Consider the following 22260-nt stretch of genomic DNA (forward strand, 5'->3'; position numbering starts at 1 on the left):
ATCCGGGTCTCTCGCGCGAGTGATTTAGTCTGTGGCGAAGCTTCGGGAAAGGCGGTACTGTTGATAAGCGGCAAGCTGAGGTGCCGCCTTAGCGGCCGGGACTCTAGACTATGGCGGTACGTGCTGAATTTGAATTTAAGACCAGGGATATTTTTCTGCTACTCTCCAAGGAGTGGGTGAACGGCTCCCAGAGCGGTTGTCTGCGCGTGTGTGTGGACAAAATGGCGCCGCGGCCTTCTTCTGTGCCTGCCGTCATGGCTGCTTGCTGTCGGGAGGGGGAAGTAAGGCGGTGCCGGTGGGGGTGGGGAACCGCTGGGAGTATCTTATTTTCCAGAACTTTCCTCGTCCTTTTCGGCCCACAGACCGCCCTCCAATTTCGCTAACTCACCCGGGCTACAGTGGATTCGGATCTTCCTCAGGCATTGGGAATTTATGATGTTCCTGGTGGAAAGGGACTGGGGAAGAGAAAAAAAGGATCAGGATTCGTCTGTGAAAAATATTGGGTCAAAGAACGATGCAATGTGAAAACAGCAATCTTGTAGAGTTTTTTTTTTTTGCCTGCGTTCAATGAGATTATTTTAGTTGCGTAATTTTAACTAGTTTCCCGTCTATGTAAATCTTAATTTATGTCTTCATAAGGAGCTGGAGGGTAGGTACTGTTGAAAGGGAGTAAAAATTCTACTTAGGTTTTGAAACCACTGATTCTGACCGGTGGATCGGTTTCCGAAGCGACTGGTGATGTAATCAGATTTTGAAGTCTTTGAGAAACATGTAATCAAGTCCTGTCATTGGTGTCTTCTTTAGTTTTAAGAACAATTTCGTTGATCCAAATCAGAATTATAGTTCTTAAATTGCCTCTACTGAACAGTAAGCCTGCCTTGTGTATAATGCCCCCGATCTGATAGGCGGTCGCATTGTTGTGTGATTACTTCATTTTTATTTATCCTCTTAGAAGAAAAATATAAGCATTTTGCATTCTTTCCCACTGACCAAAAACGTTCCATCTTCTCATTTTCGAAAATAAATTGGACAATTAAAATTAATGAAAAATTTTTAAGTTTATCTTTCCTAATAATTGGGATATCTGGTCTTAGAAATGGTTGGATGCCTTTTTGATTCCCCTTCCTTCACCCCAACCCCCCCCCACATCTAATTGATTGAATTTTGGACTTTTTTTTTTTTAATACAATTTCAAACAGTTGGTAAACTGAAATATGTGGAACTAAAGGGTTTAATGCTTTCCTTTGAGCTGTGTTTTAGGCCTTTTAATGTACTTTAAAAAATAGTTTTACTTGGGTGCAAATATTTTAAAGAGGAAAATCAATTCCAACGTTTATTTTTGTTTCTGCAGTACCTTTCTTCGGTAAAGACATGATCCCTTGGAGAAGTGACCTAGTATTGAATCCTTATCTTCTTTGGCCGGAAAAAAGATTTGTATTCATGAGCATCCTTAGGGTTTTCAGCAAGTTGTAAATTCAAAGAAATGAGAGTGGGTTTCTGATAGAGCAGATACTAGAAGACAGTTCTGCAGTTGGTGATTAAGATTTATCCGTAGATCAGTATTAATTTGAAATAAAGCCACACTCAAAAATTTTAAAAGAAACTTTAATATTCAATTGGTATTTTTTCTGAATACCTCCATTGTGCTATCATAATCTGCTTAGGTATGATTTAGACTGAAAGTGGCCATTTAGTGTAAATTTCTAGCCTGTCTTCCCTATTGCCTCCAAGCATGTTTTCTGATTGACAGAAAACAATTGCCAGTGCTAAGCTCTGGCTTTTCCATGGAAAGGTGGTTTTCAACTCTAGTCATGCTTGTGCTCTGTAGAAGTGTGCCTGTGATCCAGGAATTCAGTCCCTTTGGCTGAAAAGTGGCATGTACTAAGAGAAGTGATGCCACTGCTGAAAGTTTTTGAGATGGCATTTATTTTACCAAGTAAAAGCTGTGCTCATGCTTAGACATCATATACATGTCTGAAATGGTCCTTAAGGGTTATGAGGAGAACAAGAATAAAAGTAAATAACATTGGTTATGAGAGTCAGAATCACTCTTAATTGTCTGATACAGTATCACTTATTAATACTAGACACAGCAGAGAAATAGAGATACAGTATCAGCTTAGATAATCAGTTAGTGTTGCAGGATCTCATCTGTAAAATGAGAAAGTCAAACTCAGTGGTTCTAAGGAACTGAAAACTGTTCAGCTTAAAAACTCTGTTTCCAGAAATCACCTACCTATACTTAGAAAACTGGAGAAGGACAAATAAACATAGGACCCCTCTCCAGTTGCTGTTTCTTAATGCACTTTTTGTACCTTTGTAAAGAGGCTTAACACACAATTGATCTATTTTTCCCCCAAACCAAACCAAACCAGTCGCTGTGGAGTTGATGATGACCCTATAGGACAGAGTAGAACTGCCCCATAGAGTTGCCAAGGAATGCCTGGTAGATTCGAACTGCTGACCTTTCAGTTAGCATTTAACCACTGCACCACCAGCGTTTCCTTCTAAACTGTGAATTTTGTACCTTTTATTATTCCCAGAGGCTAGCATGGAGTGTGGCACATTTTCTGATCCTCAGTGAAGAGTTGTTGGATTAATGCAATCTCTCACACCTCCTTTGTTAAAAATAGACCCTGTTTAATTTACTTGAGATGAGTTTTCCTGACTAATCTTTCTAAGGGAGGGGGCAGTTCATTATCAATGTGATTCCTCTCGCAGGAGAAGGTATAGCAGTTCCCTGTTTATCCAAACCAGATTCATTTACTTCTGATTTCGTAAATCAGAAGTTCTTAAACTTCCTGTAAAGGGCCAGGTGGTTAATAATTTAGACTTCGTGGGCTGCAAAGTGTCTGTGTTACTTTGCTTGCTTGCTTGTTTTTATCCGCCTTTTTTTAAAAAATGTAAAACCATTCTTAGCTGAAGGGCCCTACAGAAACAGTAAGTTTGCAAACCCACCCTAAGTAGTCAGCTCCCCCACTTTCCAAATATTGCTGAAACTTTTTCCCCTACCTTTTGTCAAAATCTAATTCCAGGTAACTTTGAGGTTCTAATTTCTCCACGAGGCTTGAAGCTTTTTGTATGACTCCAACCTAAATCAGTTTTTTCGTCTATGGTACTCCTGTTTGTAATTAGGCCACACAGTTCAGCAGAGCCACAGAGATCTGTTTTTAATGAAAAATAATAACTGGAATTCTTCAAATATTTGATTGATTTCTGTGCTGTATACTGTTAGGAGGGGGAAAAAAAAAACATTGCCTTCAAGTCAATTCTGGAATTCTTCAAAGATATGCTTTCTGTACTGTATACTGTGTTAGGAAACCTTGGTGGTGTGGTGGTTAAGTGCTATGGCTGCTAACCAAAGGGTAGGCAGTTTGAATCCGCCAGGCGCTCCTTGGAAACTCTATGGGGCAGTTCTACTCTGTCCTTTAGGGTCGCACTGAGTTGGAATCGACTTGTCGGCACTAGGTTTGGTTTGATTTTGGTTTATACTATGTTAGGAGAAAAAAAAGAAACGTTGTCATCAAGTCAGTTCTAACTCACAGCAACCCTGTAGGACAGAGTAGAACCACCCCACGGGGCTTCAAGGAGTGGCTGGTGAATTTGAACTGCCTACCTTTTGGTTTTGGTTAGCAGCCATAGTTCTCAACCATTGTGCCATCAGGGCTCCATATTAGGAGCAAGGTAGATTAACTTGCTCTCTATGAACTGGAAAACAACTGATATTTAGATGAAGGAACTTAGTCTTAGGTAAATCAAGTCTCTGGAAAGAGTGTTACATTTTTTTTTTAAGCGCTTTAAAACAAAAATAACTTTGTTTCCATAGCCCAGAGCATATGTGAGGAGAAGCAGGACATGTTTTGCAGCAGCACTGTGCCAGGGGACTGTTTTCATTAAAGAGGGTTAATGAAATTAAGATGGGTACTCAGGTTGGTAATTTAATTTAATGTTCATTCTCTTAAAATATTCTAGAAGCATTATCATGCACTTTTTTTTAAGATCTTATATACTTAAGTGTTTTAAATCTAACAGCTCATTAAAAATGCTTTTTTAATGTATACTAGTTTAAGATAAAGGGATTGTTTTGTAAAGTCATCTAAAAGAATTTAAGGAAAAAGACTTGGATGTTTATTGGAAATATTTACAGTACTTACCATCCCCTCCCAATCATCTTAAAAGCTGTTTTTAAAAATTATGATTAAAAACTTAAAGGACACATCAGTCTGAGTATATACGTTTCTTTTTGGTATTAGGTTAGTCATAGCACATCATTTGAGTCTTATTTCACTGTAGAAGTCTTAATTAGCTATTGGGAAATTTTTTTAACTCAAGGATGACCATCTTCCCCCACTTTTCTATTTTAAGAAGTTGGAAACATTTTAAATGCATAAGAATTTGAATCATTTTCCTCTTAAACTTTTAGGCTAGTGATACAGAACGAGACGGACTAGCCCCAGAAAAGACTTCCCCAGATAGAGACAAGAAAAAAGAGCAGTCAGATGTCTCTGTTTCTCCTAGAGCCTCAAAGCACCATTATTCAAGGTCAAGATCGAGGTCAAGAGAAAGAAAACGAAAGTCAGGTATGAATTGTTGGAAATGCAGTAATTATCATCATTTCTTATAATAATACTTTAAAATGCATATTCCAGATAGTGGTGTATTATTCTGAATTTCCTTAACACCCTGTGGAATAAGCTACTGTTTTTATACGAGAACATTTTTTGATCTTGTTTTTCTTTTTAGCTTAATGTTACGATATTTCTGAAGCAAGAGAGGTTTGGAGTTTCAGAATGCTCCATGGAAAACATGACTGCTATGCTATTGAAAAAAATGGCATTGCTATTGAATGAAGAGGTTAAGTGAGAAGTACAATAGTATTTAGTTTCAAAGTTGTAATTTTCTCTTACGTTCAGTATTTTTATTTTTCTGACTTATTTCGAGTAAGCCCCTTGTTAAATTTGCTGTGGACTAGGAAACAAGATGGGCTAGTCAGAGTATTTTGTAAAATACTACGAATCTGTGACTGCCTGAAGACAACGCTTGTTGATTCCTCAGGAAACGTTTTTGCTTACTTCCTGCCCTTGATTATGTTCTGGATTGTTTAGATTGCTGGTTTGTTTCATATGTGTGTGTGAGATAGTCCAGCCCCACCATCAAAAAATAGTTATTGGACAATGACCAGTAGAGTCTGCAGTTAGCTAAATGGAGTGGAAATTGTTCTTTACAGAAGTATGAGAATTTGTTTACTAAGGTGAGATGTTCTTGTATTTTTGCTTATAGTGAATGGTGAATTTTTTTGTGTGCTTACAGAAAATGAAGGAAGAAAACACAGGAGCCGGAGCAGAAGCAAAGAGGTAATTAATACTTTGTAGTGAATAGGTGCTTTAAAATACTTGTAAAGTATCTGGTAGAAATGTTTGTGTGAATATATGGTATTGTCAAGGTAAGTACCAAAACTTGAAATTTAAAAGGTTAATTGGGTTATAAAATAAGCATGATTCATCATTTTTTTCAAGAAGATAGTTGTTTTATGAAAAGTACATTCAGAAACTATTAATTTTATTATGCTGTGAAAGTATTCACAATAAAATTTTCATATGAAGAATATAATTGGTTTTTTAGGCCTGTCACAGAGCTTCCATTAATTTGAGGTCCCAAGTCTTCTCATGCCTGACCACTGCTCAGGATTTTTAAATAACTGTCTTAATCTTTAAGTAGCATTACTCTAGATATCTATGGGCTACTTTTTCTTTATGGCAGATAGAGTCCTCTTTTCTTTAGTAACTAGTTTGATTTCCCAGATAGTAGTATTGTATCAGTGAGCGACAGCTAAAAAGGTGGTGGTGACAGCAGAAGTTGAGGGAAAAAAAGGTATCAGCTGCATTGCAGAGGAGATGACTTGCTCACTCACCTGAGAAGATGAGAAACAACAAGGAAGAGCAGAAGTAACCAAAAAGGGAGGAAGAGAGTTATGGGGGCTGGGCGAGGGACTCCTGAAACAGATGTGGGCAGGAACTTCCTCTTCCCCTAATGGAAGCTCTGTTAAATTTTTAATTTAGGAGAGTTTTTGTGAAAATGACTATTTTGTTTAGCTCACATGATAACATTTCTATAATAAATCATACTCAGCGTGCTAATGCGCGAAGAGACTGAACTGAAGACGCTGCAGACTCAGATAGCAAAATAATAAGCCTACTTCATGATAAGGTAACTATTAGTCATTCAAACTCCTATTTCCCTTAAGTATATCTTAAATCAGTTAAGGGTTTTAATAATGTTTTTGATGGTTTTGTTTTTTAATTATCAGTAGTAATGTTATGTTTGGAAAACTGGTTTGGAATAAACTCTAAAACCTTTGGAAGTTAACTACTTAATGCTTTTCCAGTTTGCCATTTTATTCTGCAAACTCAAGACACTTAAAAGATCATTTTACAGAGAACTGGCAATGAAACTAAAATTTAGCTGTGTCTCCAGGTCTCTTGTTTTTCTGCAAAATAATAACTTACTATGATTGTTTTCATAGATATCATCGTGCATGTTCCAAAATGATTGGCCAGATTATTTTTAAGAAAAGTTAATCCAGAGTGGAAAGAAATATACTATGGCCTATTTTGGGAAACATGAACTAAGTGTCCTGTATTATGGTGAAAAGCAGTGGCGTAGGAATCACAGGAACCTAGGGCCTAGGTCCAGCCTTACCTGCTGTGTAGCTCTCTGACCTTAGGTCTTTGTAGAATCACATGTAAAATAAGGCAGCCGAGTTAGAGAGTCTGAGTTTCCTTCCGCCTTTAAAATTCAGTTATTACAAGAATGTCCAGGGTTTTAAACTTTGACTACGAACACAATTTGACAAATCTTCGTGTGGGGAAATCTTAATATTTAGCACTTCCTTTGGGCTCATTATGAGTCTGAATCTACTCGACGGTGATTGGTTTTTTGAGTGGTAGGGTGGGGACTTACATAGTTTGTTTTCGCTGAGTCTCTGCATATTGTTGTGAAAGCCTTTGTTACTATTTTTCAGACAGCAAATGATGGCAGGCCATTGTTAACCTAGTTTGAAAACAGATTCAGCTACTGTTTTCTCTACCCTAGGTACCTGAGCCAGAATAGAACTCCAGACCTGTTGGGATAGTGCAAGATGAGAAGTGATTGCTTCAGTTTAGACATTGGGAGAAAATCAAGAGCTCTTTTAGAGGGGATGTGGCAGTATAGCTATAAAAGGGACATTGCAACTCTGCGCAAAGTAATTTGAAACTGCAGAAGATAATTGATGGTTAATACGATTAATTTTACTTAGCTTTACTTAATTTAAAATGCATTTTCTGGTGCATTTCTTTGTGTCCTTATTATTTCCGTCCTTTACTTTTTAAACTTAATGTGTGTACTCTGGATTAAGAAATGGATGTGTCTCCATGATCTTTCTCTGAGAGGTTTGTTGGGAAAACTTTAAGGTTTAAATACATGTCTATGCTTCCTTGTTCTTTTAGATAAAGGAGACATCAGGGTTTTCTCTTTGTCTGATATGGTTTCTCATTATTACAACATTGGAAATTATTCACTGTTTTTATTGTTGTATTGAAAATAGTATTTGGGGGAGGAAACTGCATTTTGGGGGGTTATAAAGGAAAATGTGAACTTAGTAATATACATCTGCAACATTCGGGTGATGTGAAACTAGATCGTTTTTTTACTTGAACCACACACTCCTAAGGTTACTAATGTTGCATCACAACATTTTTGTCTGCTGATACCCATACTAACTCTCTTTGTTGCACTATTTTCCTGAAAGAACCAACTTCTTCTTAAAACAGGCAAGAAGACATGAATCCAAAGATAAATCCTCTAAGAAACACAAGTGTGAGGAACATAATGACAAAGAACATTCTTCTGATAAAGGAAGAGAGCGACTTAATTCATCTGAGAATGGTGAGGACAGACACAAACGCAAAGAAAGAAAGTCATCGAGAGGCAGAAGTCACTCCAGATCCAGATCCCGGGAAAGGTAAGTGATTCGGGTGTTATTACTCAGTGCCTTCTAACGAGCTCTAAGTTAACGTAAAGCTTCTGATTAACCCAGCAGTACCCAAACCAAACCTACTGTGGGCAAGTCGATTCCGACTCATAGTGACCCTGCCTCATAGGGTTTCCAAGGCTGTCAACTTTTATGGAAGCAGACTGCCACATCTTTCTCCCATGGAGCAGCTGGTGGGTTCAAACCATGGACCTCTTGGTTGCCAGGCGAGCGCTGTAACCACTGCGCCACAGGGCTCATTTTCAAGCAGTACCAAAATAATCATAATTAGGAAGTTGACGTTTTTGCTTGCTTTGCCCACCGGTACCCGTTAATATCTGAAGCCTTTTAGGCTCTGCTTTTTGAAAACTGTTAAAATGGTTTCCAAAACTGTAGGGTAAGGGGTAATTATGATTAGCATGCTCAGTTAGTGGCTCCAGTTCTTCTAACTCTTGATTGATCTGTCTCCTACAGTGAAAAAATGATACATTGTTGAATTAATATTGATTTCATTTAAGCTAATTCAACAATCCTTTATGTTGATTATAGTAGAAAGAATGATATAGTTAGAATGTATCTAATCTAGATTTTTTTCTTGTGGTGTACAAATTTTTTAAACTGAGTCATGGCTCAAATATGTAGGGTTTTTTTTTTGTTTCATTTTGTTTTTTTAAGAAGCTAGCGTTTAACGTATTTGGGGACTCTGGGGAGTATACATGTGGTATCAGAAGCAAAATTTTTCAGTAACTTGATTAAATATCCTTAAGCTTTGTAAATACTTAAGTAAAGTGATAGATTTTACAATATTAAACAGTTTTTTGCATAAGGAGCACTGGTGGCAGAGTGGTGACCAAAAGGTTGGTGGTTTGAGCCTACCAGCCGCTCAGCTGGAGAAAGCAGTCTGCTTTCGTACAGATTACAGCCATGGAAACCCTATAGGGCAGTTTTACTCTGTCTTGTAGGGCTACTGTGAGTGGGAATCTACGTGATAGCGTACAACAGCAACAGCACCACAAACTACAGAGGTTTATTGGCTGTTTCAATTGTATACGTTAAAGATAATGAACTCATTGTATAATTGAAAAGGGACAGCTCTTAGTGACTACAAATTTATGTACTTTAATTTCAGGCGTCATCGTAGTAGAAGCAGGGAGCGGAAGAAGTCTCGGTCCAGGAGTAGGGAGCGGAAGAAGTCACGATCCAGAAGCAGAGAGAGGAAGAAGTCACGATCCAGAAGCAGGGAAAGGAAACGGCGAGCCAGATCTCGTTCCCGCTCAAGATCAAGACACCGGCATAGGAGTAGAAGCAGAAGCAGGACAAGGAGCAGAAGTCGGTAGGTGCTTGTCATCCTGAACAGAATTGACGCTATGAAGTTTCTCTTGATTTAGTGCATGATCTATATGGCCTGCCGTGTGCTAGGAATAGGCCCCTTACAGGATCTGTTTATCTTTTGTCAATCTGAGGATATTAAAATTTGGAATCAGAATTGTAGTTTAGACTTATATTTTTATCATATCTCGACGGGTAAAGAATGTAGTAAATACCTGTGTAGCATTCTCACATATCTTTGTTTGATCATTAGAATTCCTCTACAGTACAAATAGTCCTATTAAAATTACTTCAGTTGTTTTGAACACTTGAATTCCTAGCATTTATAATCACAGTAGCTAACGTCGGGTGCCTGTTATGTGTCATATATATTTGTGTGTGTATATATGTAATACCAAAGCTCTTCACATGTATTAACTCATCAAATCACTAAAGCAACCCTGTTCTTACAGAAGTCTGTCACGCTTAGATTAAGAAATTGCCCAAAAAGCCCAAAATTATACAGTTATTAAGTGGTACAACCAGGACTGGATCCCACATTCTGAATGCAAAGTCCATAGATGTACTTAACCCAGTACACAATATATCATCTCAGGTGTTTAATGAATTAGTTTAATTCAAATCTTGATTGGGAAAAGGCTAATTGGTTGACATAGGGCATAAAATAAAGCATGTGAGAAAATTTTTCACTATATACTTCAGGAATATTTTCATTTTCACATACTACAGTTATTCGTAATGTATTACGGATACTCACCTATACTAATATTAAAGTAGTACAAATGCATTTTTGTTAATTGTTGTGTAAGTCAAGCAGTGTACACAAAGATTAAAATATAGGTAAAAACAGTTTATCAATTTTTAGTCAGTTTTGGCTTATAATAGTATAAACTCATTTTCAGGTTGAGATTAGTGAATCTAAAGTGAATGAGTCATTCATTAGTTTTTTATTTTGCTAATTTCGTTTAGTGGTAAATACTTTGCATTTTTATGAAGTGTCTATGAATTCATTGTAGATAAAACACTAGGAACATTGACCTGTCAGTCCCACTTGTGGAAATGTATCCTACATACTTAACTATACAAGTACAGAATGGTTTACATACAAGGGTAGACTCTGCAACCTTGGTTGTAATACTCGAAAAGGTTGTAAGCAGCCTAAGTATTCGTCTGTAATGGGAGTGGTTAAGTGAACTTCTAGAAATATTGACCATATACAAAAGAAACCTGTCATACTGGTCGAAGATGTGAAACAGGTGAAAGGGAGGAAAATGGCTGAAACTCTGTCTTATTGTCCCATTTTTATTTGGTGTGTAATGAAAATAAAGGTAACAGAATATTTGCCATCTCAACGTTTTTACGTGTATAATTCCATGACATTAAGTACATCCATCATGTGAAACCACCACATGTGCATTTCAATTTTTAAACCATGTAAATATGATTGATTTTGATTCAGAAAGTTCTTGTTATTACTTGGCCCTAATGAGCGATGTAAAATATGATTTATTGCAGAGAGAGAAAGAAGAGAATTGAGAAACCAAGAAGATTTAGCAGAAGTTTAAGCCGGACTCCTAGTCCACCTCCATTTAGAGGCAGAAACACAGCAATGGATGCACAGGAAGCCTTAGCTAGGAGGTACGTACATTTTTTCCTTACTGCTACTCAATTTTTTTGCTAATTAAAAAACAGTTGCAGCAGTACGTCTACAGGGAACTGCCAGAAATTCAAGCTGAATTCAGAAGAGAAGGTGAAACGAGGGCTATATCATTGCTGATGTCAGATGTATCGTGGCTAAAAACAGAATACCAGACAGATGTTCACCTGTTGGTTTTTTTTTATTGACTACGAAAAGGCATTCGACTGTGCGGATCATGACAAATTATGGAAAACATTGCAAAGAGTGGGAATTTCAGGACACTTAATTGTGCTCATGTGGAACCTGTACATAGACCAAGAGGCAATCATTTGAACAGAACAAGGGGATACTGCGTGGTTTAAAATTGGGAAAGATGTGTGTCGGAGTTCTATTGTTTTACCATATTTAATCTGTATGCTGAGCAAGTAATCTGAGAAGCTGGACTATCTGAAGTAGAACAGGGCTTTAGGTTTGGAGGAAGATTCATTAATAATCTGCGTTATGCAGATGACGTGACCTTGCTTGCTGAAAGTGAAGAGGACTTGAACCACTTACTGATGAAGATCAAAGAATACAGCCTTCAGTGTGGATTACATCTCAACATAAAACGAAAATCTTCGCAACCGGACCAATATACAGCATGATAAACGGAGAAAAGTTTGAAGTTGTTATAATTTCATTTTACCAGGATCCACAGTCAGCACCTATGGAAGCAGCAGTCAAGAAATCAAACAACATATTGCCTTGGGCAAACCTACTAAAGACCCCTTTCAAGTGTTAAAAAGCACCTTCTGAGGACGAAGATGCGCCTAACCCAACCCCGGGTGTTTGTAGTCACCTCCTTAGGCGTGTGAAAACTGGACAGTGAATAAAGGAGACTGTGAAGGATTGATGTCTTTGAGTTCTTGTGTTGGCAAAGAATATTGACTGTAACGTGGACTGCCAGAAGAAGAAACAAATCTGCCTTGGAGGTACAGCCAGAGTGCTCCTTACAAGTAAGGATGGCGAGACTTCATCTCACGTACTTTGAGCATGTTATCAGGCAGGACCATTCCCTGGAGAAGGACATCGTGCTTGGTAAAGTAGAGGGTCAAGAAAAAACTGGAAGGCCTTCAACAAGATGGTTTGACACAATGGCTGAAAGGATGAGCTCAGACATAGCAGTGATTGTTGAGAGGATGGCACAGGCCCGGGCTGTGTTTCATTCTGTTGTACACAGGATTGCTACGAGTTGCAACCGACTTGACGGCACCTGACATTTTTGCCTTTGCCATTTGAAGTGGATAAAACTTACAGTGGACAAAATGAATGCTTTCAGTCAGACAATAATACAAATAAAAAAACAATTGAATCTAGCCGTAAGCACTTTAACAACTTTGTGACCTAGTGCTAAGTGGTTTATTAATTCTCATCTTAAATTTTCACTTGAGACTTGCACAAGTGGAAAGATTGAGGTATTACCAACAGTTCTGTATTTCCCTCATGGTTAACTGTTGATTTTTTTTTTCTCATTTTTTTTCTTTTCAAGAAATCTATTCCCAGCTGTTTCAATTTTTGATGAAATTTTTTAAGTCTTAAATTTGATTCAAAGAACTCTAGTTTTGCCTCTGAAAAAGGCTTTTTTGTGTGTATTTTTTCTTTCTTTGTCTCAGGAATACAAAGTATCTTCAATGATACTTAAATAGAATTCTGTCAACAGTTTCCATGTTTTGAAAGTAGCAAATATGAAATATACGTTGTAAGCCAACATTGTATTATTTTAATTCTCTAGTGGTTCAAAGGTGTCTGTGGAACCACACGCAATAGCGGGTGTCTGACTGTTATCTGCATAACTGTAAGAACTGCCTCATATGGAGAGGCAAGAAGTAAAATAACACCCGAGCAACTTGTTTGCAGGCTTTCTTACTTTCTGAAAATTACACTCTGGATGTTGTTTTTTTTCTTTATGAAATTTTGTTTTGTGTTTTTATTACTATTACAAAACTACAGTTATCGCGGTGTAAGCTGATGTGCTGCTGTGCTGAAATCAAGCCTGGTAGGGACTTCAGCTAAGCAGCCGCAGCCGCAGAGGTGCAGGCGCCCCCTTCGTCATTCCATTCACCCAAGTCAGTGGTGTTAATTCCAAACCTGCACGGCATTGTAATACAGGCAGTAGTGGTCACTCATTTTTTCTTTCTGAAACACAAACAGAATTAGGTAATAATTTATTGCAGAATCTGAACTAAGGTGTAATTAATGGTTCATTAATTCTGACAGTATTTTTTAAACCACAGAGTTTACTCTTACGTAGTAGCATAATGGAAACGCTGGTGGCTAGTGCTGCAGCTGCTAACCAAAGGGTCGGCAGTTCGAATCCGCCAGGTGCTCCTTGGAAACTATGGGGCAGTTCTACTGTGTCCTATAGGGTCGCTATGAGTCAGAATCAACTCGACAGCGCTGGGTTTGGTTTTGGGGGCTTTTTCTAGTAGCGTAATATAAATTCTATTTTAATTTTTGGGTTTTATTAAGGTTGAAGGTGTTATTAGCATTTAAAACTTTCTTGACTTAAAAATAATCTAATGATTTTTCAGATGACAGGTTTGCATGAAATCTAATTTCAGCATACCAGGTTATTCCTTGGCTACCTCGAAATTTGAAGGAAAGTTTTTCGTTAATAAGAATCTACAATATGTAAACCGTTTTGTTCTTTTGTTTATTTCAAGTAGCAGAATTTTATGTATTTGCATCTTATATTTTAATGTTAGTCCTAATTATAAGTTGTATTCCCAAATGCATGATTAGATCTATACTGTCTTACTTGCATGTGCGCTCAGTAAGAGGGAATAAATTGTAGGTGGTTCTGTTACTTTTATTTAAATGTCAGCGATTGATAAATTCCAATTCACCACCAGTATATTGTACTTCAGGTGAAAGCTTACAGAGCAAATTAGTGTCTGATTAAACAGTTAACACACGTTTTTTGTGACCTTGGCTGCCTATGCTGCTATGTGTCCGCTCTGACTTTCTCCACCCCAGGTTCCCTGTTTCCACTCATCCAGTTTTCCTGTCCCATTCTGCCTTCTCGTCTTTGCCCTTGTGCTGGTGTGCCCATTAGTGTTGCATACATATGTGTTATTGTTGGCCCTGTAGACCTGTTTAATCTTTGGCTGAAAGGTAAACCCTCAGTAGTGACTTCAGTACTGACTTAAAAGGCTTTTCCGGGGGACCACTGTATTTTATTATCCATAGCCCATTGTTCTGTTTACATCACATTAAAGGGAGAGATGACCTTTACCTTAGAATTGTTAAATCAGGGGCTCCTTAGGAAGAGAAGGAATTTCTCTTTCAGGAGCTCATTATGAAGATAATATAATATTCTTTTCTGAATAGAAAGTAGATACTGATTTGGCAACATGCTTAATCCCTGAGTGGAGCATATGGTTTAGTGCTCAACTACTAACCAAAAGGCTTGTGGTTTGAATCCACCCCAGAGGCACCTCTGGAGAAAGGCCTGGTGATCTTCCAAAAGGCCGCAGCCTTGAAAACCCTATAGAGCGCAGTTCTACTCTGCACACACGGGATTGCCATGAGTCGGAATAGACTTGTAGGCAACTGGTAACAGACTTGGCAGCACATTGAGGACGCATATTCGTTAGTGAATTGAGGGTGAGCTGGAATTTGTTTTTATTGGAGATGAATTTGTATTTCATGTTTTTAGTTGTTTGTTAATGATAAATTTTTTGAATTGCTAGAAATAATTTCTTCCTAATCTGGAGGGCTCCTTCTGTCTTTCTCTCATACACACATAGAGAATGGTAGTTAGGATTTGCTTGCTCTTTTATATTTGGCTATTTTCTTAAATTTATTTGAAAAACCGTAATAAAGGCTAAGTACAAAAGTCAGTATCTGAATATTTTGATTGGCCACATTTTGGCTCAGCCTCCTCCAGGAAGCATTTGTGTAGTTCTGTGGACTTATATTTGTTTACTACTCAACAAACCTAAGATTTTCTCAACTCTCGTTACGTTGTTTGCAAGATTTAATTTTATCCTTCCTCTTGTAACCAGCACTGATAAAGATCGAATAATTTTTAGTTCTTTGTTCTGTGGAAGCTGCATAGAAAAACTGTTCCAGTTTTTTGCCTATTGAGTCAGTTTCAAAATCTTTAAAATTGGTACTGAAATGTTCATTAACTGTGCGGCAGGTACCATCTTAAGAATGATTGCATTTCACCACCTGCAGATGTCAATTTCAGAGAATGGTAAATTTTTGTCTTAACATATACAGAGAAATATAAAGATATACTTTTTATGTATTTTATATTAAGTGTTATGTTTATTTAAATTGTCATTGACAGGCTGGAAAGGGCCAAGAAATTACAAGAACAGCGAGAAAAGGAAATGGTTGAAAAACAAAAACAACAAGAAATAGCTGCAGGTAATATATTTTTTCTCTATTATGAAAGGAAGGCATATTCTTAGAAAATTTGAAAAACCCAGAAAAATAGTAAATCTTCTGTGATCCCTGCTGCCCATCAATACATTGTAAACATTGTTAGTATGTTAGTTTCCAGCTTCATAAAATCTGTTAATTTTTTTGTGCTTTAGGTGAAAGCTTACAGCTCAAGTTAATTTCTCATTCAAAAATTTATATACATATTGTTTTGTGACGTTGGTTGCAATCCCACAGTGTGACAGCACGCTCCCCATTTCCATACTGTTCCCTGTGTCAGTTCATCCAGTTCCTGTCTCTTCTTGCCTTCTCGTCCTGCTTTTGGACAGGAGCAGCCCATTTGGTATTGTATATTTGATTGAACTAAGAAGCACGTTCCTCACGTGTTATTTTTTGTTTTATAGGCCTGTCTAATCTTTGTCTAAAAAGTGGTCTTCGGGAATGCTTTGAGTTCTGGGCTAGAGCAAAGGGGCCATAGTTTCAGAGTTCCTCCAGTCTCTTTGAGATCATTAAGTCTGGTTTCACCAAATCTGTATGCCTACATATTTCTGATTTGATCCATGCAGAGAAATTTTTTTTTACAAGTAAATGGTGACTTCTTTTCATGAGGTACTTTAGCCTTCACTTCAGATATTTTTTAGTTGAAATTTTGGAAAAAGTTTATTAAAAGTTGGTGAATTGATATGGAGTAGTATATTACTTTCTGTTATTTTAAGAAATCAAGTTTTTACATATTATGCAAACATCGCCTGTGGGTGGTTGAAGGTGATCAGAGCAAACTTAATATGGAATTCATATGGAATGAATCTAGAAGGTGTTTTGTTTTTTGCCATTCACACTAAATAATCAGGGTTTTTTTGTTGTTGTTAAACTCCAGATTTTTACAAAAACAACTTTTGTAGCTGGGTTCCTATAATGTTACTAATTTTGAAACTTTTCAAGGTTATATTCTGAACTGTTAAATGTATAATCAGTATATGGGTCAAATTCCTGACTGTGCCACTTAACAGTGGAAATCCCAGGCTTGTCACTTACCCTTATGGGCCTGGGTTTTTTGATCTGTTAAATCTGCTTAACAGCTTTAAATGTTTATGAGTTTCAGGTTATGTCTGTGAAATCATTTTGTAAAGAGCCATGCAAATATAAGATTTTACTGTATTTCAGTATGTTTACACGTACTACAGTTCATTCCAGTGAAATCATAGACCTTATTATTTGCAGAACTCTGTTCTTTCTCAGAAGTAAATAAGGTTTTCATGTATGTATTTATTATTGGGTATATATTTAGTATGTACCTTAGGGATAAATTTTTCTAAAATACTATTTTGTAAGCTAAGACTCAACCATTTCCTTGTTTGGCGGAAATAATCCTACCTTTTGCAGATGAGTAGCTTTTTAGTGTGAATAATGAATTTATTGCTATGCATCTGGAGATTATTGATGTGTTAATCGTCGTACTTGTCTTCAGCAGCTGCAGCTACTGGAGGTTCTGTTCTCAATGTCGCTGCCCTTTTGGCATCAGGAACGCAAGTAACTCCTCAGATAGCTATGGCAGCTCAAATGGCGGCCTTGCAAGCTAAAGCTTTGGCAGAGACGGGAATAGCTGTACCTAGCTATTACAATCCAGCAGCTGTGAATCCAATGAAATTTGCTGAACAAGAGAAAAAAAGGAAAATGCTTTGGCAAGGCAAGAAAGAAGGGGTAAGTTCTTTTATCACCTCTTCATAACACCAAAGAAAACCGAGCTTTAGCTCGGCTGCTAACCAAAAGATTGTCAGTTCAAATCCACCAGCTGCTGCTTGGAAACCGTATAGAGCAGTTCTACTCTGTCTTATTAGAGTCGCTATGAGTCAGAATCAACTCATTGGCAACAGGTAAAATGGAGGGAAAAAAGTACTTAGATGATTCATGAGGTACTTGCATTTATTTTTTTGCTTTATTATTACATAACAGAAATCTTTAATTACAAACCCCACTGATAGAATGTCATAAATGCTGCTGCTGTTTTTGTTGCTTAGACTGTATTATGGGAAGATTTTATATTCTCATAAAGCATGTTAAATTATTACAGATTCTAAAATGTCTTATTTCTTAATAGGACAAATCCCAGTCTGCTGAAATCTGGGAAAAATTGAATTTTGGGAATAAGGACCAAAATGTCAAATTTAGAAAATTAATGGGTATTAAGGTGAGTTATACTTTGTATTAAACTTCATATTAACTTATATTTTCAGGATAACATTGTTATGTTTTTACAGAGATAGCACACGTTATACTTTTTTGCCAGCCAGGTCCTTGTGTGTGATTTTCCTGTGCCGGCTGTACACGTTATTTGTGAAAAATAAGGTAGTTCACAATTTAAAGATAATTTCAGTGATGTGTCAGCTCTGGATACTTTCTGGTGCTTTTCTGGTTATGATCTCAAGATTAATTGCACAGAATTAACAACCTGTTGTTTTCACTGGTTGACAATATAAATTGTTCGATTTAAGTCAGAATATTTGTTGATTATTACTAAGTTTATACCTTAGATGAACTGGATTCAGCATCATGAACTTCTCAGTAAATAAAAATAAAATCCTAAGAAAGAGTTAATGATTTTAAATAAGAGTTGGGGTTCTTTTTTCTTTTAGGATTAAGTGTACCTAGAGGGGTGGAACCGTCTTAATTTTTAAAGGTTCATTGAAGCTTATTTTAAACATGTAGAAAAGAGGCTTTTATTGATTGAAGTGTGCGTATACTGTATTAGATTTCTACCAGCAGCCCCACGGGAGAAAGATGTGGCAGTACGCTTCCGTATAGATTTATAGCCTTGGAAACCCTGTGGGGTCGCTGTGAGTCAGAATTGACTCAGCGGCAGTGGTTGTTGGGTTTTGGATGTTAGGCTTAATACAAGCACTTGGAAGGGTCCACAAATGCTCAGACTTTGGTTATTACTTAGAGGGTTGGTTTTTATTGACGGGATTCTTGGCCTAAATGAAGTACTTACAGAAGAATAGACACTGCACTAAGCTTGCTTTTCCTCTTGCCTGTTTGCCAGAGGACCTTTGCACTTGCTATATTCCACTCTGGAACATTCTGCCTTCTGATGCCTGCCCGACTCTTTCTTTATTCTGGTTTCTGCTCAGATGTCACCATTTTATAGTCCTTTACCACCAACCTTTTTTAAATAGCTGGCATCCGCACCCTTGGAACACTCCATCGTCATTCTCTTTTTTTCCATGGCACTTATATACTATATAACATGCTCTACATTTTTATATGTTTTTTTGCCTCCACCGCTATAATATAGTGGATTTTTATTAACATCCTGCTGTGTCCTCATACCTAGAAAGAGCATTGCCTTGTGCCCTATAGGCACTTAGTGACTGAATGGAAGCTAAGTAATTGAGGTCAAATAGGAATCCAGAAATTTTGATTTGTCAAGTTGGAAAATCTTTTTATCTGAGTTCTTCATTTTAATTATTTTATATATGATATCTAGAGTGAAGATGAAGCTGGATGTAGCTCAGTTGATGAAGAAAGTTACAAGACTTTGAAGCAACAGGAAGAAGTATTTAGAAATCTTGATGCTCAGTATGAAATGGCAAGATCACAAACCCACACACAAAGAGGAATGGGGTTGGGTTTCACATCTTCAATGCGAGGAATGGATGCAGTTTGAAAAAGATCACACTTGTAGAAGCTGGGGACTTTATAGACTTTTCTTGTTCTGATGTCAGGTCCTTGTTCACCAACAGCTAGCATTCTAGCTTGCATGGGTGTTGCATTGACTTTAATTTATTGAAAAATACGATTTTTTGTAAATATCAGATCAGTGATACTGGTGTTAGTGTTGTAATCAGGTTAAACCCGCTTCCATTAAACTTGACAGGTCTATAGAAGGACAATATTTTTTAGTCATGAATTCTACTTTTCAAATATATAAAAGCTGCCGGTGGGATAAAAATCTTGTACATGGGTTTTTCGTGTCCACTGTCTTGTGTACTTTTGTACTTAACCTTGTACAGTTCTTTTCATCTCTTGAAACATGAAAGAAATGTAGATGTTCTTTAGATGATCTGGCCATTTGGTACATAATCCAGCGTAAATAAGCTGGGTGGTGATGATAATAAAAATGGTTTTCTCAAAACTGGTGTTAATTTAAATTACCTAAAATTCTTGTTTGAATTTATTTTATGGTTTCTGTAGCATTTGCAATTGCTATTAGAAAATACTGACTAGAAATCCCTCCCCCCCCCTTTTTTTTTTAAGAACAATTAACTATGCTATAGGCAATACCATAGTGAGCAAAAATGTACAAGGAATGTGGGAAGAACAAGCAAAAGAAAACTATTAAAATACTGTTTCCTACTATCATAAGGGACAGAATTGGTGTATAGTATTTGTTAACTATTCAGTGTTATTCAAGAAATAGATTAATGCATTAAAGGGATATGTAAGCACTTTTATTTTAATAAAGTGCCTTATAACAAGTCCTTTGTATGCCCTTTGCTCATTATCCTGTTGAAGTCTTCTCCTACATAATAAACTAGTCTGAAATACTAAAGCAAACTACGTTGTCACTAAATTGAATAGGGTATAAATTTTGTGGTGTAAGGGAGACTACAAAACTGGTACTTCCATTACAACAAAGTCGTAATTTTTTTTTTTCATGTTCTTGCCTAAAGCAATTACAAGTGTATTTCACTGATATAAATACATTCCAAATGAATAGTACAATTTTTCTATGCATAGAACACAATCCATTAACATTTACTAAAAAATTCTTTGGAAAACATCTCCACGATGTAGTAGCACACACAAGGGAGGACTGCTTATAGAGTCAAAACTTACACCCTTATTTGAAGAACTGGAATTAGTAAGTCTTACCAACTTGCTTGTTAGGTTTGTCTTTGTGACACATGAAAATCAAGTGATCAGATTTTTAATGTATTTTGTTAAATGTTCAGAATTAATTTTCTCAGAACAAATTCTCTGAAAATATCTATGCTTCAGTGTCACACCGAAGCTTTCTGGGGAAATGACACCATGGGTTCTTTTGGGGTCACCACAAACTCATTTCTCAGTTGAGGTCAACCTTCTGAAAATTTGTTGAAAGATTTCATGCATCTGCAAGTCACTGGGTGCAAAATTGCACAAGAACTGGTGCTGCTGTCTCAAAAATATTTTAGGAGCAGGCCATATATGCATAATGAATAGTGTGGTCTCTCCCATGTTCATGTATGGTAGCATTGTCCAAAAAAGTACAATGTAACCCACAGAATTTAAAGTTTTTTAGTAGCCAAATTCTAAAAATTCAAAGTGATGAACTTTAGTTCAACATACCAAAATATTTCAACATGTAATCATTTTTAATGTGAAGAGGACATTTGCCTATTTAACAATTTCTACATGTATAATTCAGTGACATTACAGACATCATGTTGTTCCACCATTATTTGTTTTGAAATTATACCACAACATAAATTCAGTTTTCCCTAAGCAAAACCCCCTTTACCCCTCCCTTGCATCTCTGGTAACCACTAATAATCTTTGGTTTCTGTATATTTCATATAAGTGAGATCTTACAGTATTTGTCCTTTTGGAACTGACTGACTTTGCTCGGCATAATGTCTATTGACTGTAAGAATTAAGTTGCCTGAGGATACCGCATGACCAAAATTGAACTCCTTTGCTCGCAAACCTTGTCCATATCTGTTGTAATCTATCTCAAATGGGCATTTATTCGACCAGTTCCTTAAAATCCTGGAGAACGATCTTTTTCTCATTCCCCATATCCAACCCATCAATTGGATCTGCTGCTTCAATTTTATCTTTTAAATACCTTCTACCCTGAAGGAGCAGGAAAGCAGTGGGATGCAGACTTTGAATTCTCCTAAAAAGGTCTGACGTAATGGTCTGAGACTAGAAGGACTCTGGAGGTCATGGTCCACAGACTTTCTGTTAGCCCAAGACAGGAACCATTCCCAAAGCCAACTCTCCAGACAGGAATTGGACAGGAAAAATGATACTGGTGAGGAGTGGGCTTCTTGGCTCAAGCAGACACATGAGACTATGGGCAGCTCCTGTCTGGAGGGGAGATGAGAAGGCAGAGGGAGACAGAAGCTGGCCGAATGGACACGGAAATAGAGGGGGGTGGAGAGGAGTGTCCTTTCTCCTGAGAGGGAGAGCAATTAGGAGTATAGAACAAGGTGTATGTAAGTTTTTGTATAAGAAACTGACTTGATTTGTACACTTTCACTTAAAGCACAATAAAAATTTTAAAATAAGGTCCCTGGGCAGCACAAACGGTATGCAATTGACCAATAATCAAAAGGTTGAAATTTGAACCCTCTTAGTGGTGCTGTGGAAGAAAGGCCTTCCGTGAAGATTACAGCCAAGAAAACTGAATGGAGCAGTCTGCTATGTAACACGTACGGTTGCCTGAGTTGGATTTGGGTTTTTTCTACTTTTCTCTTATTCACTATTACTACTGTCTTAAACCTAACGCTCCTTGATACAACTACTACAATAATCTCTATTGTCAATCTTCACTAGCCTCAAATAATTTTGCTCCACCTCTAATCCTTTCTCTACCCTGCAATAAGTACCATCTTATCAAAATGAAAACTTGTTGATCACAAACACTTCCCGTTTAAAGTGTTTAAGTGATTACCCAATGTGGATGCGAGGGAATCACTAACATGGTCGGCAAGTGTTTGCCTAATGTTCCAGGTTAAGGTTGTTCCATTCTCTGCCTTTTTATTCCACGAATGCGTTCTTCAGCCTAGAATGCTATTCGTTCCATCCTCGATGCTGTGACCACCAACTTTGCGGTCCTAATCCTTCATATTTCAGTTCAAACCTC

At 37.2% G+C, this 22260-nt stretch overlaps 1 protein-coding gene across 10 annotated transcripts; it reads left to right on the forward strand.

Moving 5' to 3' along the window:
* The first annotated feature begins 1 nt into the window (after window position 1).
* On the forward strand, window positions 2–19964 carry RSRC2 (arginine and serine rich coiled-coil 2). Of its 10 annotated transcripts, XM_010599842.3 has the most exons (11): window positions 2–116; window positions 3827–3929; window positions 4424–4580; window positions 5311–5354; window positions 7812–8002; window positions 9141–9344; window positions 10856–10978; window positions 15316–15395; window positions 16879–17111; window positions 17509–17598; window positions 18895–19964. In XM_010599842.3, exons 2-11 carry the CDS (start codon window positions 3918–3920, stop codon window positions 19072–19074), a joined length of 1314 nt encoding a protein of 437 aa, XP_010598144.1. In that variant the 5' UTR covers window positions 2–116; window positions 3827–3917; the 3' UTR covers window positions 19075–19964. The 10 variants fall into 10 exon arrangements, with proteins under 10 accessions (XP_010598144.1, XP_023395005.1, XP_023395007.1 ...); XM_023539237.2 differs by lacking the exon at window positions 3827–3929 and having other exon boundaries at window positions 3–116; window positions 7790–8002; XM_023539239.2 differs by lacking the exon at window positions 3827–3929 and having other exon boundaries at window positions 3–116; window positions 7790–8002; window positions 16882–17111.
* Window positions 19965–22260: the final 2296 nt, after the last annotated feature.

This window comes from Loxodonta africana, chromosome 19 (assembly GCF_030014295.1).
Source record: "Loxodonta africana isolate mLoxAfr1 chromosome 19, mLoxAfr1.hap2, whole genome shotgun sequence".
NCBI lineage: Eukaryota > Metazoa > Chordata > Mammalia > Proboscidea > Elephantidae > Loxodonta > Loxodonta africana.

Bases quoted from the DNA above. Each gene is read 5' to 3' on its own strand.
- RSRC2 (XM_010599842.3), top strand. The intron at 10,979-15,315 runs GTACGTACATTT...TGTCATTGACAG, and splicing joins CAGGAAGCCTTAGCTAGGAG to GCTGGAAAGGGCCAAGAAAT. The intron at 15,396-16,878 runs GTAATATATTTT...ACTTGTCTTCAG, and splicing joins ACAACAAGAAATAGCTGCAG to CAGCTGCAGCTACTGGAGGT.